The sequence below is a fragment of the Bos grunniens genome, chromosome 20, assembly GCF_055505025.1.
Source record: "Bos grunniens cultivar Pamir isolate PY7600 chromosome 20, Bosgru_T2T1.0, whole genome shotgun sequence".
Lineage (NCBI taxonomy): Eukaryota > Metazoa > Chordata > Mammalia > Artiodactyla > Bovidae > Bos > Bos grunniens.
This window is the reverse complement of record NC_141184.1, coordinates 57,421,255-57,447,759: the sequence shown is the minus strand read 5'-3', so window position 1 is coordinate 57,447,759 and position 26,505 is coordinate 57,421,255. Positions and strand designations below refer to the sequence as shown.

The 26,505-nt window shown below is 39.0% G+C and overlaps 2 protein-coding genes across 30 annotated transcripts in view; one reads left to right on the top strand and one right to left on the bottom strand.

The window, feature by feature from the left end:
* The window catches only part of LOC147350446 (uncharacterized), a 114,512-nt gene extending 98,078 nt beyond the window's left edge, over positions 1–16,434 (top strand). For 3 of the 14 annotated variants that reach the window (XR_015148873.1, XR_015148886.1, XM_086361944.1), the window contains exons 3-4: positions 15,755–15,800; positions 16,083–16,434. Coding sequence is in view for 1 of the 14 variants with exons in the window: in XM_086361944.1 (XP_086218070.1) it covers positions 15,755–15,800; positions 16,083–16,106 (70 nt within the window). In the remaining 13 variants the exon portion in view is untranslated. Of the gene's footprint in view, positions 1–8,466; positions 11,100–13,755; positions 14,496–15,754; positions 15,801–16,082 lie in introns of those variants that run through there. The other 11 variants (XR_015148870.1, XR_015148880.1, XR_015148893.1 and 8 more) reach the window with 8 other exon arrangements.
* CWC27 (CWC27 spliceosome associated cyclophilin) overlaps positions 1–26,505 on the bottom strand; it is a 271,711-nt gene that overhangs the window by 7,068 nt on the left and 238,138 nt on the right. For 9 of the 16 annotated variants that reach the window (XR_015148865.1, XR_015148866.1, XR_015148864.1 and 6 more), the window contains one exon: positions 5,752–6,191. The exons of 3 other annotated variants lie outside the window; for them this stretch is intronic. Coding sequence is in view for 10 of the 13 variants with exons in the window: in XM_086361932.1 (XP_086218058.1) it covers positions 6,029–6,191 (163 nt within the window). In the remaining 3 variants the exon portion in view is untranslated. Of the gene's footprint in view, positions 1–5,751; positions 6,192–12,859; positions 13,008–26,505 lie in introns of those variants that run through there. 4 more of the 16 variants (XM_086361937.1, XM_086361936.1, XM_086361934.1 and 1 more) reach the window with 1 other exon arrangement.

Here is a 26,505-nt window from a genome sequence, read left to right as displayed (position 1 = left end):
GAGGACGGCATCTGGCTCGTCTGATGCAGAACCGCACACACGGTGTGGTCAGTCCAGTGACGAGGAGTGTACTAAGCGGGGAGTCAGAGACTGAGGGAGGGGACAGTGGTCCTCCAGAGCCTCGTAGGCCATTGTGAGGCTGTGGGTTTTACTGTGAGTGAAATGGGGAGACGCTGACGGGTTTTGAGCAGAGAAGTGTAACAATATGACTTATGTTTAAAAGGGTTCACTTGGCTGCTGTGTTGTTAATAACTTTAGGGAAACAAGGGTGGAAGCAGGGAGACTGGTTATGGTGCTGTTATAGGTGTCCATACGAACGCTGATGGTCCCTTTGACCAGGGTTGGTAACAGTGGGAAGTGGTAAAAAAATGGTGAAATTCTGGGTATATGTCAACGGTTGAGCCAACAGATTATCATAACGGACTGGATACAGGGTGTGAGATGAAGACAGGAATCCAAACTATTTGGCCTGAGCAACTAGAAAAGTCTCACTGCCAATGGGGAAGATGGGGGAAAGTGCAGGAGAAGCAGATCCAGGGCAAGAAGGGCTCGGAGGTGCAGACGGGTTCAGCGTTGGACATGTTGGCTTGATGACACATGAAATCCACAAGATGGACATTAGGAAACTTCTCTCCGAAATGGACCCACACCTCACATGCACAACTTTTCTAAATTAATTTAAAAATCACTAATTGAATTTCTTGGTTGCTTGGGAGATAGTACCCATTCTTAACTACTGTATTCATTTACACCAATAATATAATAAAAGTTTAGAGCAGAGATCACATTCCTCTTACCCTAAATAAAATATTTCCTCAAAAATTGCAAATTAAAGAACAATTTACACACATAATACAAAAAAAAAGGTAGTTCACAAATTTTAAATTTACTCATAAGCAGTGAGAACTAGCCATAGAATAGATACTACTTTAGAGTAGTCATTTATTTTCTATACATGATGCCTTTCATTTCAAATATGTTTTCAATACATGATGCCCTTTGTTTCAAATATATTCTTATTGAAGCATTTGAATAACAAAGCTCCAATTATATTAATCAGAAAACAAATGAGAAAATCAAATAAGAGTTTTCTGCTCTCAAAATTATCCTGATTATTAAAAAATACTGGAACTGCAGCAATGATTATCATTTCTGGCATCATGGAATGAGAAAATAACAATTTTCTAAAAGATTAAGAACACCTTCTTTTTGACTGGTGCTGTGAAGAAAGCCTTCAGAAGATGTTCTTACTGATCAAGTAATGTGAATTAATATCATGATCTAACCTTAAAGGAATAATCCCCAGCAGATGTGGAAGAGAGAGACCAGATTCCTGTCTGCATTTCATTTAGAAGCTGGTGTTCTGTCCAGGTAGGATTCTCCAACCTTAGCCCAAAATATCTTCCAAAAAATTTAAATGATGAATTTCTACATTATCACTTACAGAAAATAATTCAAAGAAATGTAATTACATTTCCTTCTCCCTCCCCCTTTATTCTGTGAGATTTGGACTAAATTGAGGCAAAAAGATGAGCAGAGGGAAAAATAAATGTGAGCCAAGTGACTTCAGAAAACTCTCTCAGCAGATAACCTAAAGATGCAAACTCATCATGAAAAGCATAGGGTGCAGATGTTGCTACAGTTTAGAACTTCACCAAACTGTCTGAAGTAATCACATAAAAGAGAAATACCCCTGAAGACTGTCATCTTGGAAAAAAGGTTAAAAACCTTTGTGAGTTCTTTAGGGCCAGCGCAAGAGTTACTGTAGAAGTTCTTGTTTAGCAATGAAACAGAATGGGAAAAATAACCATTTGTAGCCGAGAGCTACCTTTGGTGGCTTGAAATCAGCCACGGTGAGAGTATTTACACCACAGAAGTTGGCAAATGATGCAAATCAGGGCTTTGCTTGCCTTCTGTTTTTTACGGAGCCAGTTAAGCAGTGCACCATTGAAAACTGCCCAGGGATTAGCACAGCCCTTAGAACCTGTGACAAAGATGTTCGAGTATGGCTTTGCAAAGAAGATTTTGAGGAATAATGACTATTCTTTCCACAAGCATACTTCTTATGGGGACTTTTAATACTTGTTAAGATTGTTTTATTTCTCTAGGAATTTGGATTTCATTGAATCCTTATTAGAAAGGATTTCTTTAAAATATGGCTCCTATTTCGCCTTAATTAAAAGCTAAAAGAACGGAGATAAAATATATATGGGACAGGAAACCCTCCTGGTTTCTAGGAAGCAGAAGTGGTATCGCAGGATAAACTGTAGTCACTGGAAAGGAGTCAAAGCCATAGAGACACCAGACCTCCCTTTTTTTTTTTTTGTGAATGACGGTGTCAAAGAATGTAACCCCTCTTAACTTCTCTACACCCCGTATATACAAATTGCTTATACAGATACAACCCTCAATGGTAACTCACTTCACACATCCATTTTCTTTCTTGTTATCACCAAGATTAAACAGCATGTTGGGGCAATATTCTGCATTTATCTAACCTTTTCACTCAGGCCACAGTGATACAACAGCACAGGTTTATGTACCTCACACGTCAGATCCTATCAAGAGACTTGGTAGTGACAGTTGATAAGGACACCATAGTTTATTGAACTTGTTCTAAAAACAACAGCAGCAAACCACTTATCTCCTCACACTTTTTTAATGACCTTGTTCTATGGTGTCCCTGTTTTTAGAGGCAGCAGACGTATTACTGACTGCGTGGCCTCGGAGCATACAGAGAGCTGCAGGCATGTGATAATGTGCATTTTGCTATTATATCATTAAGAATTCTAGAGATCTGCATTTCTTCAATTACCTATTGAGAAAGGGGAGGTCTAGAGTGAATTTTAACTTTGACCTTGCCATAAGCTGTAACCAATGTGAAAAAAATGGCTTGTCAGGAAAATGAGGAAAAAAAAATTGCTGGGAGTTGCTTTTGTCTCTGCTCTCTACAATGTCCAGCATCACCAAAGACAGTGAACAAGAAGGCTACCAGACTTCACTGTTTCAGGATAACACATCCCTAGAGGATGCATATAGAGAAAAATAAGCCCAAATAAATGTAAAACTAGAATGAACTATAAAGGCTAATTTTCTTACATATTTTCTCTTTTTTCTTTGAATTCTTTTTTTTCTTTTTTTGCAATTTGCATGGCCCAAACAGACTCTTGAGAGTCCCTTGGACTGCAAGGCGATCCAACCAGTCCATTCTAAAGGAGATCAGTCCTGGGTGTTCTTTGGAAGGACTGATGCTAAAGCTGAAACTCCTGTACTTTGGCCACCTCATGTGAAGAGTTGACTCATTGGACAAGACCCTGATGCTGGGAGGGGCTGGGGGCAGGAGGAGAAGGGGACGACAGAGGATGAGATGGCAGGATGGCATCACCGACTCGATGGACGTGAGTCTGAGTGAACTCCGGGAGTTGGTGATAGACAGGGAAGCCTGGCGTGCTGTGATTCATGGGGTCTCAAAGAGTCGGACACGACTGAGCGACTGAACTGAACTGCACTGAAACATGTTCCTGTGACATTTCCAAAGATTTTGCTATAAGCACATTTAATATCATATATAACAGTTTAACCACGTTCTTAAGCTTTTCAAAATTGCTACTGCTATTATTTGGTTAAGTTCAAAGTCAGTTTTATTATCATGGTGAAATTCTGATTAGATTCTAATCTCTGTAGAATTTCAGATCTTTCTGCTCCTTGCAGTTAAAGCAACATAAGGAGCACTCAGCCAACCTGTTTTAATTCTGTCATTCAGTTCTCTTTTTCAGCCTATAAATACTAGTCTTCCGGTTGCGCCCCAGAGACCTGAGGTTCCTTCTGTTTTGGAGACAAAACCACTGTTTTAGGTGGACACAGTCTTGGAGGAATGATAGAGAAAACCTATGGGGTACTTCAATATAAACAGATCTAGTGGTAATACTTTTCAACAGTAACCAACAGAGACTTCGTGAGCTGAGAAAAGAGCCTTTTGCTTTGTGAACCTCTGTAATACAACTGCTATTACAGTGATGAGGGAAAGACAGGGCACATTTCCAAACACTGGCTTATTTTTTGGTGACTTTGCATCTATTTCCCAGAAAACTTTTGTCATATCCCTCTCCTCTTTGAAACTTTGTCCTACTTCTGTGCAAAAAAGAAAGGGATTGTCCTTCTGTCTTCTCACCCCAGGTTCTAGATATGATCATAAAGAATAAATTATGAAATATTCCAGGCATACCAAAATGTATAGAGAAAAATATAGCGAGGATTGACTACCCAACATCTATCTATCTTAAGAAATCAAACATTACAAACCTAAGTGAATCTCCCTGTGTATTCCTTTTGCCTCCTTAGAGGTAAACACTATTTTTTTGTTTTTATACTTTTGCTACATGTGTACATCCATAAATAATATATAATCGTGAGTTGCACATTTTACATTTTTATATGGGAGGTTTCCTTTTCCTCACATTATTTTTAAGAGAAACTAATACACAGAGGTCTGGTTTATTGATCTTTACTGCTTACAAAGTATTCCGCAGCATGGATATACAATAACTTAGTCTTTGGTTGATACTTCAATGTATATTTAGTACAGTTCCCTTGAGCAGTGTGTGAGAATTTCTTTAGGGGGCAGACCTAGATTTGAAATTTTGGATCACTGGATATGAACATTTTAAACTTCACTAGATATTGCTGGTCTCAAAGACTGGATCACCAGCAGTGAAGCTGGAAGGTTGTTTAACAAGCTCTCTATGATCAAAGTTTCACATTCAGTCTAGATGGAGGCAGTGGTGGTGGGTAGTATGGCAAGAATTTGCTTTTCTAACATGGCCAGAAGTGAGGCTGCTGCTGCTACACTTGTAGTGTCTGGGACTATGTTGTAGAGAAACTGCTGTCAAGAAAGCCTGCGTGTGTGTGCCAAGTTGCTTCAGTTGTCCGACTCTGGGCAGCCCCAAGGCCTGTAGCCTGCCAGGCTCCTCTGTGGAAAACCAGGCAAGAATACTGGAGTGGGTTGCCACGCCCTCCTCCGAGGGACCTTCCCGACCCAGGGATTCTGCCCGCATCTCTCTACATCTCCTGCTTTGGCAGGCACATTCTTTATCACTTCTGCCGCCTGGTAGCTTCATAAAGAAAGCCTATTGGGTTCCACTTCAAAAGAGAGAACTGATGAGACACTATCTGAAAATATGTAGCTGGTAAGGTTTTATTAGGTAACTGAGCGTTAACCTGTGGTAATAATTTTGGCATTCAGATCCTAGAAGATATTGACTAAATAGATAATATAGAGTAAATAGCATGAGCGATTGTCATAAAAGGCTAAATTCTTAATGAGTTCTGTTGCCAGGATGGGGCCTCTGTACATGCTCCTGCTGCTGCTGTGCTGAGAAGGGCAGGTGGATGGTGTCGGGCCATGGTCTGCAGCGAGCTTGGCTGGTATTACGTGGTGTGGTCGTGTCTGGACTGCATTAAGCCCCGGTACTGACCTAGAAGCGGGTGTCAGCGTTCACTTAGGGGTTCCTGAAGACTTAAGGCGATGAAGTCTTACTGACTTGGCTATTTTTAGATATTTATATGCAAAACAAACCTACCAATCTTTATATTACATAATTTAACAATTATATTTCAAAGATAGCAGAATGCCAAGGAGGTTTCCCTTAAATATTCTTCCTGTAAAACTTTTATAAAAAAAATCTTGAAAACAAAGGCTTCACAGATTTTAGGGTAAAAAGATACAAACAGGCTTGCGTGGTCTGCAAATGGTTAATATGTAAACTGGAAGGAAAGTGATTTTATTTCAGATTTAGCAATACAAAAGGTCAATTAGAAAAAAGAAAAAAACATATACCAGTAGCCAAAAGCATTTGCTTACGTCATTCCACAATTTACATAAGAAGATAATTGCTTTTCAAAACCAGACAACAGGTTCAAAAATACTTCTTTTCACACCCTTAAGTGATGCTGTTGGGAACAATGGCTATTATAAGGCCATTTATTGTGGGCACATTTCCAGCGAGTTCTGGTTATCATTGCTCTCATTTTATCTTCTTTCTTTTTTCTCTCTCATCAGCTTTTTGCTTTCTTCCCTCCTCCTCTTATTCACTGGATTCCGAGGATCATAGATTTCAAATGTGTCTGAGTCTTGCATGCTTGCATCTTTCACTTTTCTGCTTTTATCCTCAAACTGAAGTACATGCGACATCCTAAAGTGGGAGAGAGATGGTTCACTGATTTTGGCATAAGAACTGAAAGAAGTTCTACACTACACTTGTCTTGGCATAATGAACCAAAAGGCTACAAAACATCAAGATGGGTTTATTGTTTACTGGTGCTTAAACCACATGGAAACCAACTTCTCAGAAAACACTTAAATTTGAAAAACATGTCTGGAGTTTGTTTTGTTGGTTTGTATTTCTAGTAATGAGTCTCTGTGCTTCAGACTTCACTTGAGGTTCCTTCTCTAATGGGAGGTTAAGAGTTCTACCCAGAAGTCTTCCTTCAACTAAACTCAGAGAACATTCTGTCAGCTTCCTTTAAAGAGCACACTCACTGAGCCAGGGTGAGCCAGATTGCAAAGCAAAACCCTGACAGTAAACCAGCCCTATCTGATGTGTTTTGTTTGCAGTAGTTAAACGGGTCAAGTAGGGAATGTGCTCAGAAAACTCCTGTTTAAATGGTGTTATGACTCCCTTTTCTGGGGAGTTGCTGAGTTTTAAAAAAAATTTGTACAAAAAGAAACTGAGTTTTGGGCACAGATCCATGAATTAATTTCCTCCTCTTACTGTTGATTACAACAAATCTAACCACCCTGCTTCCCTACTTTATCAAATGCTTACTGGTCTTAAGGTATCAACATGTGCTTGAATCCTAAGTGGTCATAAGTTGGCCATGCTTAGCAGCACAGAACCGTGTAAGTGATTAGCTCTGCCCCCATTAGGAGGTGTTGGGAATAAATAGGGAAGTCCCAAACCAGATTCTAGGGCAGCTGAATAAATTTGGAAAGAAAAAAGTTCAGTGTTTTGATACATAAGTGAAACTACTAAGGCTTCTTTTTCTCAGTAGATATTTAAGCAATTTGTAAAATAGGCATACCCAGCACTTTTCTTTATCACAGCAGATATGGCTAAATTGCCTAAAGGATTAACACTCCCCACATGTCAGCTGTAACTTTCAGATGAAATCCAAATATTATAGTGATTTCTTTTTCCCTCTATAAGCAGACTGGGCGATAGGTACTAGCAGAAATCCCCACACCCTTTCTTCCTGCAGTACCACAAATGCAGGGTGAAGTTTACTTGTGTTAAGAATTCCCATGGATATACTTAGATTTTTGAAGAATTCTAAAAAGATTTTGTGAGCAAAATGAAACGTTACAATATTAGTGATACTACAATTGCAAAGAATTCAGTAGGGTTGACTGTCACGAGTTGACAAGCTATGTATTAGCACCATTCACACCTCTTCTTTCCCAGAAAAGCTTATTAGAATGCAATGAGTACAAGTGATATTATTATATGGATGACCTAGAGTCTAATTTTGGAGACGGCAATGGCACCCACTCCAGCACTCTTGCCTGGAAAATCCCATGGACGGAGGAGCCTGGTGGGCTGCAGTCCATGAGGTCGCGAAGAGTCGGACACGACTGAGCGACTTCACTTTCACTTTTCACTTTCATGTATTGGAGAAGGAAGTGGCAACCCACTCCAGTGTTCTTGCCTGGAGAGTCCCAGGGACAGAGGAGCTTTGTAGGAGGCCGTCTATGGGGTCACACAGAGTTGGACACGACTGAAGCGACTTAGCAGCAGCAGCAGCAGAGTCTAATTTACTAACTGAAGTAAAGCACATTTGCATTTCTGTACTTTATTATTAATATATTATTTGCATTAGATTTCATAACAGTGTCACACATGAGAACTGCTGGTTTTTTATACTTGCATGGCTTTAACCTTGGAAACAGCCTTATTTAGAAAGTGCATTATAGGATTATTGCTTATTAGATGGAATCCTCCGAGTATGATTTTCTTATGCTTTCAATGTTCTACACTCTTTAAGTATTAGCATCTGAGAATAAAACAATCCTCAACTAGCAAAAGGCAATTAGCCATGGTAGCAAGGGACCATTAGAACCAGACTGAATCGATCAAACAGGATTTAATCAATCAATGATGGCCTGCGCAGGCCAAAATGATCAGTGGTAACTCATTTCAGTAAATATACCTCTGGAAAGCCAAAAAATCAGTGACAGCCTCATGCTTTTGAAAGTTGGCCAGTCAGTGGCAGAACCACACCAGTGAACATGCTTCAGAAAGCCCGCCAATTAGTTACCAGTGGTCTCTCCTTAATAGTGGTGCTTCGGAGGTTGTGATCAACCCTGAGACCATCCCCAACCCCAAAACTCTGCATAAGGTTTGCAACCTCCTTTGCTCAGAGACTGTGCCTAAAAGCAAGCTCGCTCTTTAATATGCTTTTTTTCCCCAGATGCTGAGAGGTGGTCTTTCTCTTTTTCTTTGATGCTCCTTACAATCTATGCAGCATTCCCTACAGAGTGTGCTCTTCAGAAACTGTGAGTGAGACCACTGCTGAGGACTAGGGTTAGAAGTGTGGCCAGACTGTCCTGTTACAGGTCCTTGTCACAGGCTGTGGGGAACCCAGACCCTAACACTATACTTAGGTAAGTGCGCAGCAGCTTTCCAAATGACTTGTGCTGAGGCTAAGCCCAAACCAGAAAATAGCTAGAATCATATTCCCTTTAAAACAATTTTATTCGATACTCCTATATTAATATAAGAATACAAACCCCACTATCCTAGTTAACTTAATACCTTTCTATATATACATTCTTCTATTTTAAAAATTAGTCCTTTCTCTGTCCCAAAAGACAGATTTTTTTTTTTTTGTATTATGTACTTCTAGTAGGGGTTGTCCATGTTTCAAAAATGACTTTATCAGAATTTGTCAAGTAAAACCATTACAAGGCACCCTCCTTTCTATGTCATGAGAGAATCTTACAACTACTGAATTTAGTTGGCTTTGGTGTTAAGAAATAAAATCTAGACATGTGAATAATACCACAAGAGTCCACAAAAAGAAACAGATTTTCCTACAAATCTGAAAAAACAGAAAGCTGTAAATTAAAGTAGCTGTCATTTTCAACTGTTTGTTTCATACACGACTGCACTAAACAAGTCCAACATTTTGATTAATAACAAACCTAAACCCAGAGGAAAGAAGGGGCTATCAGCTTACAAACTACTTCAGCTTTAATATTACACTATTTAGCATGGCTGGTTACTCAGCAATAATATTTAATCTTTAATTGAAATAAAAACATAATCAAAATGCTTCTCCCATTTATCTTTCAACATGCTTTGGTCACTTCATTTTAAAAAGCAAAACAAAACAATTATTATGATTTTCAGCATAATAAACTCCTGACCTGTGTGCCTTCATAAATCACAGACTGCATGAATTGAAAGCATGCCCACATTTTACAGTCTCCTATGAGAATACACACGCAGACTTATTATACAGACTTAATTCAAGTACATAAGGTCTGGTAGTTTATAGCCCTGTATGTACTAATAACTCAATACTATCCACTCTGTGGCTGCTCATAGAATTGGCCAACAAGAGCAGTGAAGTTTTTGGAATTACACACATCATTTACATATGAAAATTTTAGAGCTTGTTCAGCTGAAGGCAAAGACAAATATTTAGTTCTCATTAATTAAAAATTTTACATAAGATCAGATTCTCAAGGAAGAACATTGATTTTAGTGTTATGGAAATGTGGAGGCTTTCCATTTCTACAGAGGCTGCGTCTGACAGGTGTACGGTCAGGCCCTTCCAGATGGTGGTTCTCTTGCTTTCGATACAGTCCCTGCTTTACCACACGACCCATCTTCCCGCTCAGCCCCAGAGCCTCAACAGTAACCACAGCATGTGTGCCCCCGTCTCAGGTAGTGACTACTCTAGTGCTGAGAGCAGAACCACTCCACCAAGCGAGGCTATCAAAGGGGAGCGTCTTGCCCCCTTGGCGACTGTTACCTGAGGGGCTGGCAGAGACTTGCTCCTCTGCTGGTTCTCCTATTAATTGGTGAGCCAGTCTGACATCAATTTCCCCCATAAATGGTAACCTCCTTCTCCGCCTTGGTAGCTAAGACTCTGCTGCCTCCTGCCTGCCATCTGCCTGTGGGGTAGGGTGTCGCTCCACGACCTTGTGCTTGACTGGTAAGATTCCCTATACAGTACATCTTGGGTGACTTTGTCACTGTTTCCGGGTTCTTTGGTCTCACAGGTGGGCAGCTAAAAAGCTCACAGGCCAGTGGGGTGCAGCCCACAAACAGGTAAGTTTATTTTTCTTTTTTGTATGAGACTGTGTGGAATTATAAACATAAGTAAGCAAGTGATTCTTCAAAAGGGACCTGGACCCTGACCAAACTGACATCTGTTTTTAAAACCTCTTATATAATTGTGAACTAGATTAAGATGTGACAGCAGTTCATATTCATTGGGAAAACAAGAGAGGTCCTTATTCCCAGACATAGAGTAAGTAGTATTACAATACAGAATTCCAATATTCATAACTCATTTCTGACTGAAATGCATTTATGTTTAATATAATGTAAACAGCTATCTTTTTCATCAGCAAGTCTATAAACCACTCTTTCCCATTACCAAGTCTCCCTAACATAGGAAATTACCAGCCTACCCTGAGATTGTTGTAGGTGTCTGTACTATTTCTCCTTTTTATAAGCTCCCAAGGTTCTAAAATAATCTTTCTTATGTTGTTTAGTCACTAAGTCATGTCCACCTTTTTTGTGGCCCCATGGACTATATAGCCTGCCAGGCTCCTCTGTCCATGGGATTTCCCAGGCAAGAATACTGGAGTGGGTTGCCATTTCCTTCTCCAGGGGGTCTTCCCAATCTAGGGATCCAACCCATGTCTCCTGCATTGCAGGCAGATTCTTTACTGTTGAACCACCAGTGAAGCCCTAATCTTTCTTATACATTTTCTTTATAGCATATCCTTTGACCAGAAACTATCAGCTATTGGATTCCACTGAAATACCTTAGCCTGACCTTAAAACCCTTTGACAATGACCTTAAAACCCTTCCTATCTCACCAACTTTATTTTGTTTCTTTCATCAACTTTCCCCATTTCGTAACTGCCCACTCACTGGAGTTTGAATATCAGTTATTTCAGACAGTGTCTTTTCACAGCTAACTTCTCTCTCTGTGCTGGGAATCAAAGCCTTCAGATCCTCTGTACTGGCTAGGCCCTCTGGCTGGAACTGGCTGGTTTGCTAAACTAACACTTAACCTCCTTTCATGTTTTTTATTTCTATGATAAACTTCTAAATGTCTAACAGGTTCTATAGAAAGTCTGGGGCTTCGCACAGGCCCACCTTTTCATGACCTCTCATAGCTCAGCTCACATTGATGGCTGCTTTTCCACTGCTCTCAGATCAGTGATGGCTCGTTTTTTTCCATGCAGACTGTGGTGGGAGCGTGTCTCACGTTCTTTCCCATTTCCTATGGTACGGTACCTAATGTAGGTACCTGTAGAACTAGACAGGATTTCTTTTAAAACAGTGTTCCTCAAAGTCTAATCCCAGAGTTCTGCAACAAACATAGGTTGTACATTACAATCACTTGGGTAGTTTTAAAATTATCAATGCCAGGCCTCAGCATCCCAGGACGAGGCCTCAGCCTCAGTAATCTAAAATTTTTTTTCCTGGTGATTTAAAAATACAGCCGAAGTTAAGACCACAGCATTAAGGTTAAGAACCTTTACATGTTCAGACTGACTGAGTTCATCAGCCATTTGTTCTGGTCCCTTCAGAGAACATTAAGAACAGCTGGTTCCTGATGACAAACTACTCACATACTTAAAGAATCTTAAGTGACTTCTGAGCCTATTTTAACTGAATAATCTCAAGTGTATCATCCATTTCTTAAATATAGTCTGAGGGAAAGGCAAGGAGCTACACTGAATTATTCATTCAACAAACACTGGAGCCTTTTTATGTGTGAGACCTAGTGTCAGACACTAGGGAAATAAAGCCGAACATGACCCAGGCTCTGCTGTCCTGAAGTGAGCAGCCTGTTAGGGGAGATGAACATACTGGCACCAGAACAAATGTACGTTTTAGAACTGTTTGCAGAGTGTGAGGCACCAGTAAGAAGAACATCCTCTTACATAGCGGTCTATGAAGAGCTTTCATGTGTCTGGTATTATCTTCACAATAACTATATGGGGTAGGTGGGAAATGTGTTATTCACTCAATTTAACAGGCAACCTGAGAGATCTGTGGTCAAGAAACTTGTAGCTGATAAGTAGTTGACAGGATGCTTGATTGAATGTCTTTAGAGGTAACAACCGTTCATCTTGTGAAGAAGTATTTAACTTGAGGAATAAATCAAAAGTTAATTCAGTGCTAAATCTAGTGAACAGGAAAAAAAAAACCTCAGATCAAGTAGTGCTTATTTCAGAATACAACACTTTTAAAAAAGGCAGCTATGCAGGATAGAGGGGAGGGCTGGGCTCCGCGGCGGGTCCTGAGCAGCCAGGACGACAGGAGCAGGGCCTGACCGCGCAGGTCCTCGATGCCTCTACGCTTAGTTTCAACACCAGGCTGAAGTGGTTTGCTGTATGCTTCGTCAGTGGCATCTTCTTCTCCATCCTTGGAACTGGATTGCTGTGGCTCCCTGGAGGCATAAAGCTTTTTGCAGTGTTTTATACTTTTGGAAATACTGCTGCATTAGCCAGTACATGCTTTTAATGGGACCCGTGAAACAACTGAAGAAAATGTTTGAATCAGCGAGACTGCTTGCAACAGTTATCATGCTTTTGCGTTTCGTGCTCACCCTGCACGCTGCTCTTCAGTGGCACAAGAAGGGGCTGGCCGTATTACTTTGCATTTTGCAGTTCCTGTCGATGACCTGGTATATGTCGTACATCTCATGTACAAGGGATGCAGTAATTAAGTGCTCTTCTTCTCTCCTGAGCTGAAAGCTGTTTGAAAAGAAGGAAACTGTTTCAAAAGACCTTTTGAAAGCTCATGTTCTGTTTTTGGTGCGGTGTCCTTTTCCTGATACAGTGATCACTCCAGAAAAACTGCACTGACCATCTAAGACCATTTTGTATACTGATAAAACTACGTACCCATTAAACTGTTAAATGCTTGTGACAGTAAATTCATTATGTGCCATTAATATGCTCTGTCAGAGACGAGGAGATTTTAATCATTGCCAAGTGTAAATGATTTTTAGCCAGTTTTAAAATCTTTTTTCTAAACAGCATTTGAGATGTGAATATTTAAGGATAAACCTACGCTGCAAGATATATTCAGCTTTTTTGGTGGTTTTTAAGGGTCTACATTTTGAAAATATCTTTTTAACATAAAAACTTTAAATGTGAAAGCTTTTACTTTAAGCTAAACCGCTTTATTGTATGTAATAAAAAATAATATATAAATCTTCATAATTTTGAAATAAACCCACACTTGGAAAAAATAAAAAAAAGAAAAAAGAAAAGGCAGCTATGAAGAGCCAAGAACGATAATATGTGCAGCTCCCAGGCTGGCCTTTAATGCCATTAGAAAAGAGGTTCCCAAAATGTCTTGGGCCATATGAGAGCCTCTTTGGGAAAAGGGACTTCTCTGTGAGGTGAACATTTGCTTTTTTTTTTTTAAGGGGGCAGTTAATTTTCACTGGAAGTTTTTATGCCTTTATTGCCTTTTCTCACTCTTCTCTGAAATTAGTCCCAATTTCTCCATAGTCCTCCTAAAATGAGGACCTCCATTGGGCTGGAGGTCCAAGAGGAGCAAGAGCCACAGGCCCCGGCTGACCCTGAGAGAGTGGATGTCTGCAGTGCCACAGGCCCCGGCTGACCCTGAGACAGTGGGTGTCTGCAGTGCCACAGGCCCCGGCTGACCCTGAGAGAGTGGATGTCTGCAGTGCCACAGGCCCCGGCTGACCCTGAGAGAGTGGGTGTCTGCAGTGCCACAGGCCCCGGCTGACCCTGAGAGAGTGGGTGTCTGCAGTGCCACAGGCCCCGGCTGACCCTGAGAGAGTGGATGTCTGCAGTGCCACAGGCCCCGGCTGACCCTGAGACAGTGGGTGTCTGCAGTGCCACAGGCCCCGGCTGACCCTGAGAGAGTGGGTGTCTGCAGTGCCACAGGCCCCGGCTGACCCTGAGACAGTGGATGTCTGCAGTGCCACAGGCCCCGGCTGACCCTGAGACAGTGGATGTCTGCAGTGCCACAGGCCCCGGCTGACCCTGAGAGAGTGGATGTCTGCAGTGCCACAGGCCCTGGCTGACCCTGTAGGGCGGACGTCTGGCAGTCTCCTCTCAGCCATCCAAATTACTAAGGAGTGCCCTGTGGTTGATGATATCCAGGAGGTCTTTTCTATTATATACATATTTTTCAAAAATCAGATTTAATCACGAAAACTGCCCTGTTCCCACTGTCTAAGCAATAAAACCCAAATTTCTTACGTAGCCTCGATGACCCAGCTTTTGTTCCTCTCTAAGCTACTATGTCATCTTCACATCTTATGCTCCAGACATCCCGAATTACTTGCTGTTCCTCTGTAGAACCTGCTCTCCTGCCTCCTTGCCACCTCTGTATGGTGATATACTTCTCTCCCTGCTTCAACTGAGGTATCATCCCTCTGAGAACCAGTCCATGATTCCTCTCCTGCTCTTTTTCAGGAGGGTTAAGGTCCTCTTCCGAACCTATCTTTAGTTCAGCCTCCCTCACTAGACTGAAGATAGCTCTGTTTTATTGACTTCTGTACCAGCACAGTCACCAAGGCTTCACAAGAAGGATGCCCTCAATAAATGCTAAATAAACACGTTTCTGGATAGCCAGTAACCCAAAAACCTGGCTTTATTCACCTTTCTCCTTGAGTATTAAAAGGTAATTCCAAATTTTTTAGCAGTTACAGTTGACCCTTGAACAGCATAGGTTTGAAATGCACAGTCCACTTATATGCAGATTTTTTGCAGATACTTTAGCACTATCTGATCTGTAGTTGGCTGATTGTGCAGATATGGAGCCACTTATTTAGAGGAACCAGGTATGTGGAGGGGCAACTATAAATTATAAGTGGATTTTCAACTGCACGAAGGGTGGGTGCCTTAAACCTCCACATTGCTCAAGTGTTAACTGAATGTTTGTAAGCCTTTCACTTTTCCAGATTAAGTAACAGTTTCAGAAGGATAGGTATTAACTCTTCTTTAAATGTTTGATGGAATTCACCTGTGAAGCCATCGGGTCCTGGACTTTTATTGGGAGGATGGAATTCACCTGTGAAGCCATCTGGTCCTGGACTTTTATTGGGAGTTTTAAAACCACAGACTCAATTTCAGTGCCTGTAATTTGGTCTGTTCATATTCTATCTCTTCCTGGTTTAATCTTGGGAGATTGTACCTTTCTAAGAATTTGCCCATTTCTTCTAGATTGTCTATTTTATTTGCATATAGTTGGTTGTAGCAGTCATTTATGGTCCTTTGTACTACTTTGGTGGCAGTTATAACTTTTTTTCATTTCTAGTTTTGTTCATATGGTCCCTCTCCCTTTTTTTCTTGATGAGTCCGCTAAAGGTTTATCAATTTTATCTTTTCAAAGAACTGGTTTTTAGTTTTGTAAATCCTTTCTATTTTTTTAAGTTTCTACTTATTTCTGCTCTGATCTTTATGATTTATTTCCTTCTACTAACTTTGGGTCTCATTTGTTCTTTTTCTCCTTGCTTTAGGTGTGAGTTTAGGCTGGTTGTTTGGGATTTTTCTTTGGTTTCTAAGGTAAGTTTGTGTTGCTATAAACTTCACTCTTACAACTGCTTTTGCTGCATCCCATAGGTTTTGGATCATCATGTTTCCATTTTCGTTTGTCTCCAGGTATTTTTTGATTTCCTCTTTGATTTCTTCAATGCTCCATTGGTGGTTTAATAGGATATTGCTTAGCTTCCACATTTGCATTTTTTTGCAGTTATTTCCTTATATAGTCAATTTTTAATCTCATAGCATTGTAGTTGGAAAAGCTGCTTTATGATTTCAAGTTTCTTAAATTTTGACAATTTCCAGGGATACTGCTTGGATGTTTTGTAGGATGCCCCATCACTGAAATTTGCCTGATTCGTCTCATGAGAAGACTGGGCTTTGAGTTACTGGGATAAAGACCAAGTAAAGTGCAGTTATCATTACATCGTATCAGGGGTACATACTATCAACATGATTTACAATGCTGATGCTGACCATGACCACATGGCTGAGGTAGTACTTGTCAATGTCCCCACTGGAATCTTTCTTATTTTCCTGCTTTCCATGTTGAGTTCTTTGGAAGCAAGTTCACTATATGCAGTCCACACCAAGGAGTGAAGAGTTATACTCACCTACTCTTTTTATTAAAATTTTTGTTTTCTAACTTGTTATTTCAGAAAAACAGTTGATTTTTGTGTATTTATTTTATATCTGGTAATAATACTGATTGCTTAGGACTGCTGGTAGATAGCTTTGGATTTTCTTAGATCTGCAAGTAACTTGTTTTCCTCCATTTCGTTTTATAGATAAGCAACTGAAGAAAAGCTATTGAGATTATTTACCAACTGAAGCCTGATTTCCAGTTCATGCCTAGAAATCTGTCTCATTATGTCCAATACTTTTACAGGTACTTTTGCTTCTATAAAAAAAATAAGGACTCAAATAACTTGTTGAGGATTTAGGTAACTATGCTAACAAACATTTGGTACTTATTACAACTTTAAGAAAGTACAAGTAGTATAAAAATTGCAAACTTTTAGATTTGCATCAAATGAATTAAAACTAGTTATATAAGGAATAATGAAATTATCAACCACAGATATCACAAATCTTTTTCTTTAAGTCTCAGTTCATTTTAGACACTTAAAAATATAACAGGCATTTTTGTTTAAATATTGACATTTTCTCATGATTCTCAGTCAGTTCAGTTTAGTCACTCAGTCTGAAATAACAAGTTAGAAAACAAAAATTTTAATAAAAAGAGTAGGGAAGTAAACTTCACTCCTTGGTGTGGACTGCATATAGTGAATTTGCTTCCAAAGGATTCAACATGGAAAGCAGGGGGAAAAAAAAAGATTAACTTTGCAGTGAAGAAATCTGACACAACTTTTTGACTTTGTGACCCCATGGACTGCAGCAGGCCAGGCTTCCCTGTCCATCACCAACTCCTGGAGCTTGGTCAAACTCATGTCTATCGAGTCAGTGATGCCATCCAATCATCTCATCCTCTGTCGTCCCCTTCTCCTCCTGCCTTCAATCTTTCCCAGCATCAGGGTCTTTTCCAGTGAGTCATTTCTTCCCATCGGGTGGCCAAAGTATTGGAATTTCAGCTTCAACATCAGTCCTTCCAATGAACGCCCAGGACTGATCTCCTTTAGGATGGACTGGTTGGATCTCCTTGCAGTCCAAGGGACTCTCAAGAGTCTTCTCCAACACCATAGTTCAAAAGCATCAATTCTTCGGCACTCAGCTTTCTTTATAGTCCAACTCTCACATCCATACATGCTGGTGCTGCTAAATCGCTTCAGTCGTGCCCGACTCTGTGTGACCCCATTGACGGCATGACTACTGAAAAAACCATAGCTTTGACTAGATGGACCTTTGTTGGCCAAGACCAAGATGTAAAGTGCAATTATCATTACATCATATCAAGAGTACATATGATCAACATGATTTCTAGAATAAATTTAAAAACATTAATTGGATAATACCAATTAGATGATTTCATTTCTGCATTTTAACTCCAAAATGTAAAATTAAAGTTAAAACCTTATGAATTTTTTATTTTTAGGATTTAGTGCCATCACTAGTTACAAACAACTTATGGCTCTCATTTTCACAAATGTTCAAAGCTTCTATAGGGATTAAGAAGTTAAAGGGTTAAAAAGTACTAGTTTTTAAAATATCTTTTTTTCAATATGAAGTATATAGAGATCATAGTAATTCATAGGAAGAGACAGACAAAACATAAATGAGTCCAAAGACCAAAGTATGTATGTTTAAAAAGAATTCCTGGAAAATGAGGTCACTAGCATTCTTTATGAACAGCAGAGCAGGATGGCACAAGACAGATGCCTGAGAAACAGAAAAGACTAAAAAGCAAGAAAACAAGGAGGAAAAAAATGTAAGAAAACTCAAAGAGGGATAGAGAAACAGTGACTAAAGGAAGCATAGAAAAATGCAGATAGAAATGTCCAAAACCTAAGAGTTTTGGAAACTGCCATAGGAGGAAAAACAGGAATAAGCAAAATACAGTAAAACAGAACACTAGGTAAACCAAGCAAGAGGAAGACAGGCGCTGGCCTTTGAAAAAGAAAACAAGGGGGAAAGCCAGTGGGTTTTCTTTTGCTGTTCATTGTTCACATGGGAAAACTTCCTTTGTTCTGAGTTTTGAATGAATATTAGTATTTCTCCTTTAGTTTAGAATTCTGAAAAGCTGACTTTAAAAATGTATTTTTCCTTTAGTTGAAAAAGAGAAATTCCACAATATTATAGAGTGTCTTTAATAAATACTGCATATTGTTGAGGCAAATATAAAATATGTAACTTTTAAAATATATTCAGCAACATGGGAATGCAGTTTCTTGGCTTTCTGGACTATCTAGCATGCTTCACACTCAATAGGACACAGGTGGAAAGACTTAAGAGGCTTTCCAGAATAAATCTGTAATATGTATTTTTACACTTGCCATGAGATTTGACCAACTGCTCAGGCAGTAATTTTAAAAAAAATTATTTAATTGTAGGGTAATTGCTTTACAATATTGTGTTGGCTTCTGCCATACATCAACACGAAACAGCCACAGGTATACACACGTCCCTTCCTCTTGAATCTCCTTCCCACCCCATTCCACGCCTCTAGGTTGTCACAGAGCATCGGATTTGAGCTTCAGCATCATAGAGCAAATTTCCACTGGCTCTAATTTTTATCTATACATGTGATAATGTATATGTTTCAATGCTACTCTCTTAGTTCTTCTCACCGTCTCCTTCCCTGCCCTGTGTCCACAAATCTGTTGTTTATTGTCCTTGTCTCCAAGGCTTCCCTGCAGATACGATCATCAGTACCATCTTTCTAGATTCCACAATGGGTACGTATTCAGTTTTGTCTGACTCTGTGACCCTCTGGACTATAGCCTCTCAGGCCCCTCTGTCCATGGGATTTTCCAGGCAAGAATATTGGAGTGGGTTACCATTTCCTTCTTCAGGGGATCTTCCTGACCCGGGATTGAATCCATGTCTTTTACGTCTCCTGCATTGCAGGAGGATTCTTTACCTGCTGAGCCATTCCATACATATATATGTGTGTGTTAACATTTCAATATGTCTCTTTATGACTTACTTCACTATGTGTAATAGGATCTACGTTCATCCACCTCATTAGAACTGACTCAAATGCATTCCTTTTTATGGCTGAATAATATTCCATTATGTATATGTACCATAACTTATTTATCCATTCTTCTGTCGATAGACATCCAGGTTGCTTCCAAGCACTATTGTAAATAGTGCTGCAATGAACACTGTGGTGTATGTATCTTCTTCAATTATGGTTTCCTCAGGGTATATGCCCAGTAGTGGGACTGCTGGATCATACGGTAGTTCCATTCAGTTCAGTTGCTCAGTCGTGTCCAACTCTGTGCGACACCATGAATCGCAGCACGCCAGGCCTCCCTATCCATCACCAACTCCCGGAGTTCACCCAAACTCATGTCCATCGAGTCAGTGATGCCATCCAGCCATTTCATCCTCTGTCGTCCCCTTCTCCTCCTGCCCCCAATCCCTCCCAGCATCAGAGTCTTTTCCAATGAGTCAACTCTTCGCATGAGGTGGCCAAAGTATTGGAGTTTCAGCTTTAGCATCAGTCCTTCCAAAGAAATCCCAAGGCTGATCTCCTTCAGAATGGACTGGTTGGATCTCCTTGCAGTCCAAGGGACTCTCAAGAGTCTTCTCCAACACCACAGTTCAAAAGCATCAATTCTTCAGCGCTCAGCCTTCTTCACAGTCCAACTCTCACATCCATACATGACCAATGGAAAAACCATAGCTTTGACTAGACGGACCTTTGTTGGCAAAGTAATGTCTCTGCTTTTGAATATGCTATCTAGGTTGGTCATAACTTTCCAAGGAGTAAGGTAGTTCCATTCCTAGCTTTTTAAGGAATCTCCACACTGTTCTCCACAGTGGCTGGATCAATTTGCATTCCCATCAACAGTGCAAAAGTGTTCCCTTTTCTCCACACCCTCTTCAGCATTTATTGTGTATAGATTTTTTGATGACCGTTCTGACCAATGTGAGGTGATACCTCACTGTAGTTTTGATTTGCATTTTTCTAATAATGAGCGATGTTGAGCATCTTTTCATGTGTTTTATTAGCCATCTGTATGCCTTCTATGGAGAAATATCTATTTAGGTCTTCAGCCCACTTTTTTAATTGGGTTGTTTGTTTTTCTGGTATTGAGCTGAATGAGATGCTTGTATATTTTGGAGACTACACCTTTGTCAGTTGTTTCATTTTCAATTGTTTTCTCCCATTGTGAGGGTTGTCTTTTAATCTTATTTATTGTTTCCTTTGCTGTGCAAAAGCTTTAAGTTTAATTAGGTCCCATTTGATTATTTTTGTTTTTATTTCCATTACTCTCTGAGATGGGTCCTAGAGGATCTTGTTGTGATGCATATTGAAGAGCATACTACCTATATTTTCCTCTAAGTTTCTGGCCTTACATTTAAGTCTTTAATTCATTTTGAGTTTATTTTTGTGTATGGTGTTAGGAAGTGTCCTAGCTTCATTCTTTTGCATGTAGCTGTCCAGTTTTCCCAGCACCATTTATCGAAGAGGCTGTCTTTTCTCCATTGTGTATTCTTGCCTTTGTAAAAGATAAGGTGCCCATAGGTGTGTGGGTTTATCTCTGGGCTTTCTATCTTGTTCCATTGGTCTATATTTCTGTTTCTGTGCTACTACCATACTGCACTATCTTGATGACTTTAGCTGTGTAGTATAGTCTGAAGTCAGGCAGGCTGATTCCTCCAGTTCCATTTTTCTTTCTCAAGATTGCTTTGGCTATCTGGGGTCTTTTGGGTTTCCAGATAAACTGTAAAAGTTTTTGTTCTAGTTCTAAAATGTCATTGGTAGTTTGATAGAGACTGCACTGAATTTGTAGATTACTTTGGGTAGTATAGCCATTTTCACAATATTGATTCTTCCAAGCCAAGAATATAGTATATCTATCCATCTGTTTGTGTCATCTTGCCAATAACTTTTAATATATGGTCTGTGAACTAATAAAACATAGGGAAGATGGCCTTTCCCAATCAAAAAGGCCTGGTAAGCAGCTGTGGTACATGGCTATCTGCCTGTGTCAAGACAAATCCATGAACAAAGCAAACTTCTCTAATGTGAGAGAAACTTATTTCAGAGCGGATATGAAAGCAGAGTAAACACAGAAAAGTCTTCTTCATCCAGAAGAAAAGGGCAGAAAAAGAGGTAACTTCAGGGATTGAACAGAAGGCTTATTACAATTTGAATAATCACCTTTCCAGGGTCAGCAACTCTGACAAAGACTTATTTATAAAGAACCATGTTGGTCTTCAGCAGCATTATTTATAGTCTTGTATAAAATGAACACTAAATAGGGAACCTGGTCTATAATCATATTCCTTCTCCCTTCATTTTATTACCGCCTTAGAACTTGGCTAAGAGGGAGAAATGGAAGGAAAACATTCACATTACACTGAGCTTATAATTGTATAATCTCCAAAGTAATGACATTCTGCTTCATATTTAAATTGTATTTACCAGTGAAACCCCATCCCCTAATTTCTTTCCAGCACTTGCATCAAGGGAAAAAACCCCAACATTTCATTTATGAGGTAGTACCGTCTACCATAAAAATATCAGATCTCAATTTTTTCTCAGAATATTAAGAATTACAATAAAAACTAAACACTGTAACTTGTGGGCTAATTAGGTAAAGGTCTCAAAAACTGTCAAATATTATAGAAATGCTATAAATTCCAATCATCATCTCAATATACTGACAGTAGTCAAATATAGACAAATGAATTCTTAAAAATATCAGGGACAACACTGAATGAGAATAAAACACTTTCTGGAGCACTGATTGTTCCAGACACCATGCTACCAGTATTTCACTTAATCCACAGATATACCTATCAGGAAGGTACTCTTATGATACCCAATTTACACTTTAAGGAACAGTCTAAGAAAGGATATATAATTTGTCCAAGATCACACAGCTAGTAAACTTCCAAAGTAGCATTCAAAATCAGGTCTAACTTCAAACTCCATAATCAACCACTCTATTTATATTTTTAAGAAAAATTACAGATAAATCACAGGTACTTCTTGTTCAAGTTAAACAACATTTTGAGTAACCTTCTGAATTATAATTCTTCAAATAATATAGGGATTATAATAGTAGGGCCATGAATTTAACATTTTCCATGATCTAAAGATGGTCAGACAATTTTTGATCAAGAATTAAAGTCCCGAAGTCACTTGTCTGACCTAGTTACTACAGTTTGAAACAATACTGCATTATTAGAAATATGAAAAATATGCATTATTGAAATACAAAATCACAAACAAGGTAATGTTTTTGAAAACAAACAGAATCAAATCACTGAGTCAAACATGATTGGCTATTTCTGAAATCTACCACTTCCTAGCTATGAGATCTTGACCAAAGTTATGTAACCTTTCTGTGTCTCAGATTCTTCCCATAGAATCTGGGCCTAAGAACAATATCAAACTTACAGGTTTAAAAAAGGTGTTTTGAAAATGTTCAGTAAAAGCTAACTTCTTACTATGGTTTACTTCTACTTAGAAAAATAGCTCAAGCCCACTGTTTTATTTATCCTGGTCAAGTGAACTATCTGAACACAAAGACAGAACATTATTATTATATGTAACTTGATTATCCACTAGTGCTAGAGAAGAAAAAGGGTATTAATAATCCAAAATGTCAGGTGGTAGAAAGATTATTAGTTAATGTCTTTGGAAGTGGGCTCTGTGACTTGCGTTTATGCATGGCCACCCTAGATGCCCTTGGAGTTCACGCCTTATAAACATGAGTGAGAACTGTCTGCCCTCTGCCTTTGTGGAGCCTTTGTGCTTTTGTTCAGCACTACGGAGATGGAAAAATTCCGATCAAACTTCTCATAAAAACTTTTATATACCCATAATAGAAAATGGCAATCAAATATCCTAGATTTTGTTCTTTTTATTCCTCACACTACTTATTTTCCGCACACAATCTTTTCCAGTACTTTGAAGGAAGGGGGTTTGCGTAGGATTGATTACTTCCTTCTTGGCTCTAGGGCCACAATTCAGGTAGTGGCCACCTGTTAAATAATGAGGGCTTTTTACTGATTTCATGGTCAACTGTCTTAAGGTTTCTCCAGGTGTGGTAAACTAAAACAAAATAAGAACATAGCACACCAACCAGCTGTTTAAGCGTTTACAGTAAAAATAAAATGTTGAACAATAAAGTCCAACTTGCTTACCAAATATTAAATAGTATTACACTGCTACAGTATTGAGGTACTGACACAGGAATAGATAGAAAAATCCATGTACAATAATGAAGCTGATCCAAAAATGTATGTAAGACCTATTACATCATAAAGGACATGTTTAATGTCGGTGGGGAAACACAGGACTATTCAATTGTGGTGATTAGTAATTTAGGGAAAAAATTTGTAACATTAACATACTATAATACACTAAATCAATTCCAGATAGAGTAAAGATGTAAAATTAAAAATAAAACCATAAAATTACTCGAGAAACATACAACTAGGTATTTATAATCCTGGGATTTTTAAAGGCCTGAAGATGAAACTGGGCAGAAAACACGGAGAAAAAGATTGGCAGATTTGGCAATGCAAATGTAAAACTCTTCAAAACAAAAACAAAAACCTCTATAAACAAACTGTAAGGCAGTGACAAACTCGTAAAAATATTTAAAGCAAATAATATCATTCTTAATATTTAAGAACTTTTGTAAAACAATAAGAAATGTATAATCATCTTAGAGTATACAACTAACCATCACCAAAACAACAATGAAATATAAATGGCCAGTTAACATATTTAACAAGTTCACTTTACCAGTAAACAAACAAACAGAAAATAATGCAGAGTAGAAACTGGCAAAGCCGACTGTATCTGTTTCCTGGGATATACTACAGCACATACATAAATAATACCTAGAGTATGGAGAACCCAGCAACTTCATACACTGCGGTAAAGGCACAGATGACTCAATTTTCTGGAATTCAGTCCAGCAAAAGTGTCATCAAAGGCATACCTGAGCTGACAGAAATCAGAGAGTGGTTGGGTGAGGTGACTGGCTGAAAAGGGGCGTGAGGAAACTTTCTGGGGTATTGTATGTGTTCTGGCTTGTTCTGGTGGTGTTTACAATGGCTGTATATAATTATTAAAATTCTAAAAATGAACAATAAGAACTGTGAATTTTTTAATCTGTAAAATATACCTGAATTAAAATAAAAAAATGCATACCTGGCTCAGCGGTTTAAATTCCTTTAGCCTAAGAAATAACAGTGGATACACAAAATTTTAACTACTGGATTATTCACTGATGAAAGGCTTATAATAAAAAAGTAAGTGTTCTTAGTCTAGACAAAAGCACAGTGATGATTACCTGTGGGATATAAGATTAAAACGATTTTTTCTTTTCTTTTTCAATGTTTTATAATTCATTGTCCATGGGGTCACAAAGAGACATGACTGAGATCGACTGAACAACAAACAACAAAACTCTTTCTTATGAAAGAAAATGACACATTGTTTAAAACTGCCTTTAGAGAAATACAAACAAGACTACGTACAATTTATGTATAGTCTTTCCTTAAATTTTGCCTGAAATCCTACTACTTGGGTTTTCCTATCTTGCTTTAAGCATCATATAACTTCAGATATGGTTTGCTGAGAATTTCTCGATTGCCTGTGTACGATGGCAACTTCCAGTCTCTCATTTTATACCGGCTTTATTGCTGTTTGAAACTACCATTGAGAAATGACTTTTTAACTACATTGTGCTAATCCCAAGGACCTTTGCTTGCTCCTTAAACTAAAAAAAAAAAAAAAATTATTTATTTGGCTAAACTGGGTCTTAGTTGCAGCGTGTGGGATCTAGTTCCCTGACCAGTGACTGAACCTGGGCCCCTTGCCCTCTGAGCTCGGAGTCCTAGCCGCTGGAGCACCAGGGAAGTCCCTTAGACTTACTATTTAATAGAAGTAAACTGCTTATGCCTGTATAGTTTTCTTTGTTCCAAAACGCTGTCCGTTGTGGGGAGGGGGGGAAGCTTCTGGAGAGAGTCTACAATCTATGATTGTGTATTCCCACTCTCCTCCTCTCTTTCTATGAATGCCATATTTGCATTAGCTGAAGTCTGTCAGACAGACTTCAGAATATTAAGCATTTTATAATCTGGATTCATCTAAAGAACCTGCTTGACTATACTTACCCCTTTTCTCAACAGATTTTAGAATAGAACCACTGAGCACTACTAGCCAATTTAATGACTATGTCTACATTCCTTCTAGGTCACAGGTAACAAAAGTAAATGAACATTTGCCTTTTCTTTATGTTATTTTTTCTTTGAGGTTATTACAATGAGAGGACTGTATAACTAACATTTTGCCAGTTTATTTAGTTTGTGTTGTCTGGGTAATTTGGCAGGCTTTATCAATACTACCCTGGTACCATGCACCCTCCTTCTCTCACACCTAACATTTCCTGAGCATTTCCTAAGAGTCAGGCACTCTGTTGACTACTTTACATTAATTAGCTCATTTAACTCTAATAATAACTCTGAGGTATGTATTGTCATCTCTATTTTACAGGTGAAGAAACTGAGGCTTGCAAGAGAGGCCTCTTGCTGCAGTCATTGTGACAGGAGGGATTTGAACCAGGTGCTATAATTTAACAGACCACTGTATAATTAGGAAATGATTCAATATATGGCATTACAGACAGCCTCCATGAACGTATTTTTTTTTAAAGGAACGTGGAAAGTATTCTAAAGATGAGAATGGGTAATATACTCTGTAACCAGCTCCAGAAGACAGATATTATTTGGAATCAAAAGTCTCTGAAAGTCCTACTCATCCTACTAATTATTATGATTTCTTCTCATCCTGCAGATTATTACTTCATGTTCAAATGACTGTTGAGAGGAGCTGGTGTTCTGGAGGCAGGATGGGCTCTTAAGTGTGACTGACAGCTTCACTATTTATTCCTGTGTGATCTTGGATAAATGATCCGTTTGATCCTCAGTTTCTTCATTTATAGGATGAAAGTAATACTAACCTATCTGATAGAGTTAGAAATAAATCCACCACAGTTGCTCTCTAACCTTAGAGTCTTATGATGCTCTTGGGAGGTTTGAATAAGGGAAGATAGCAGGGTGCCTGAAATGC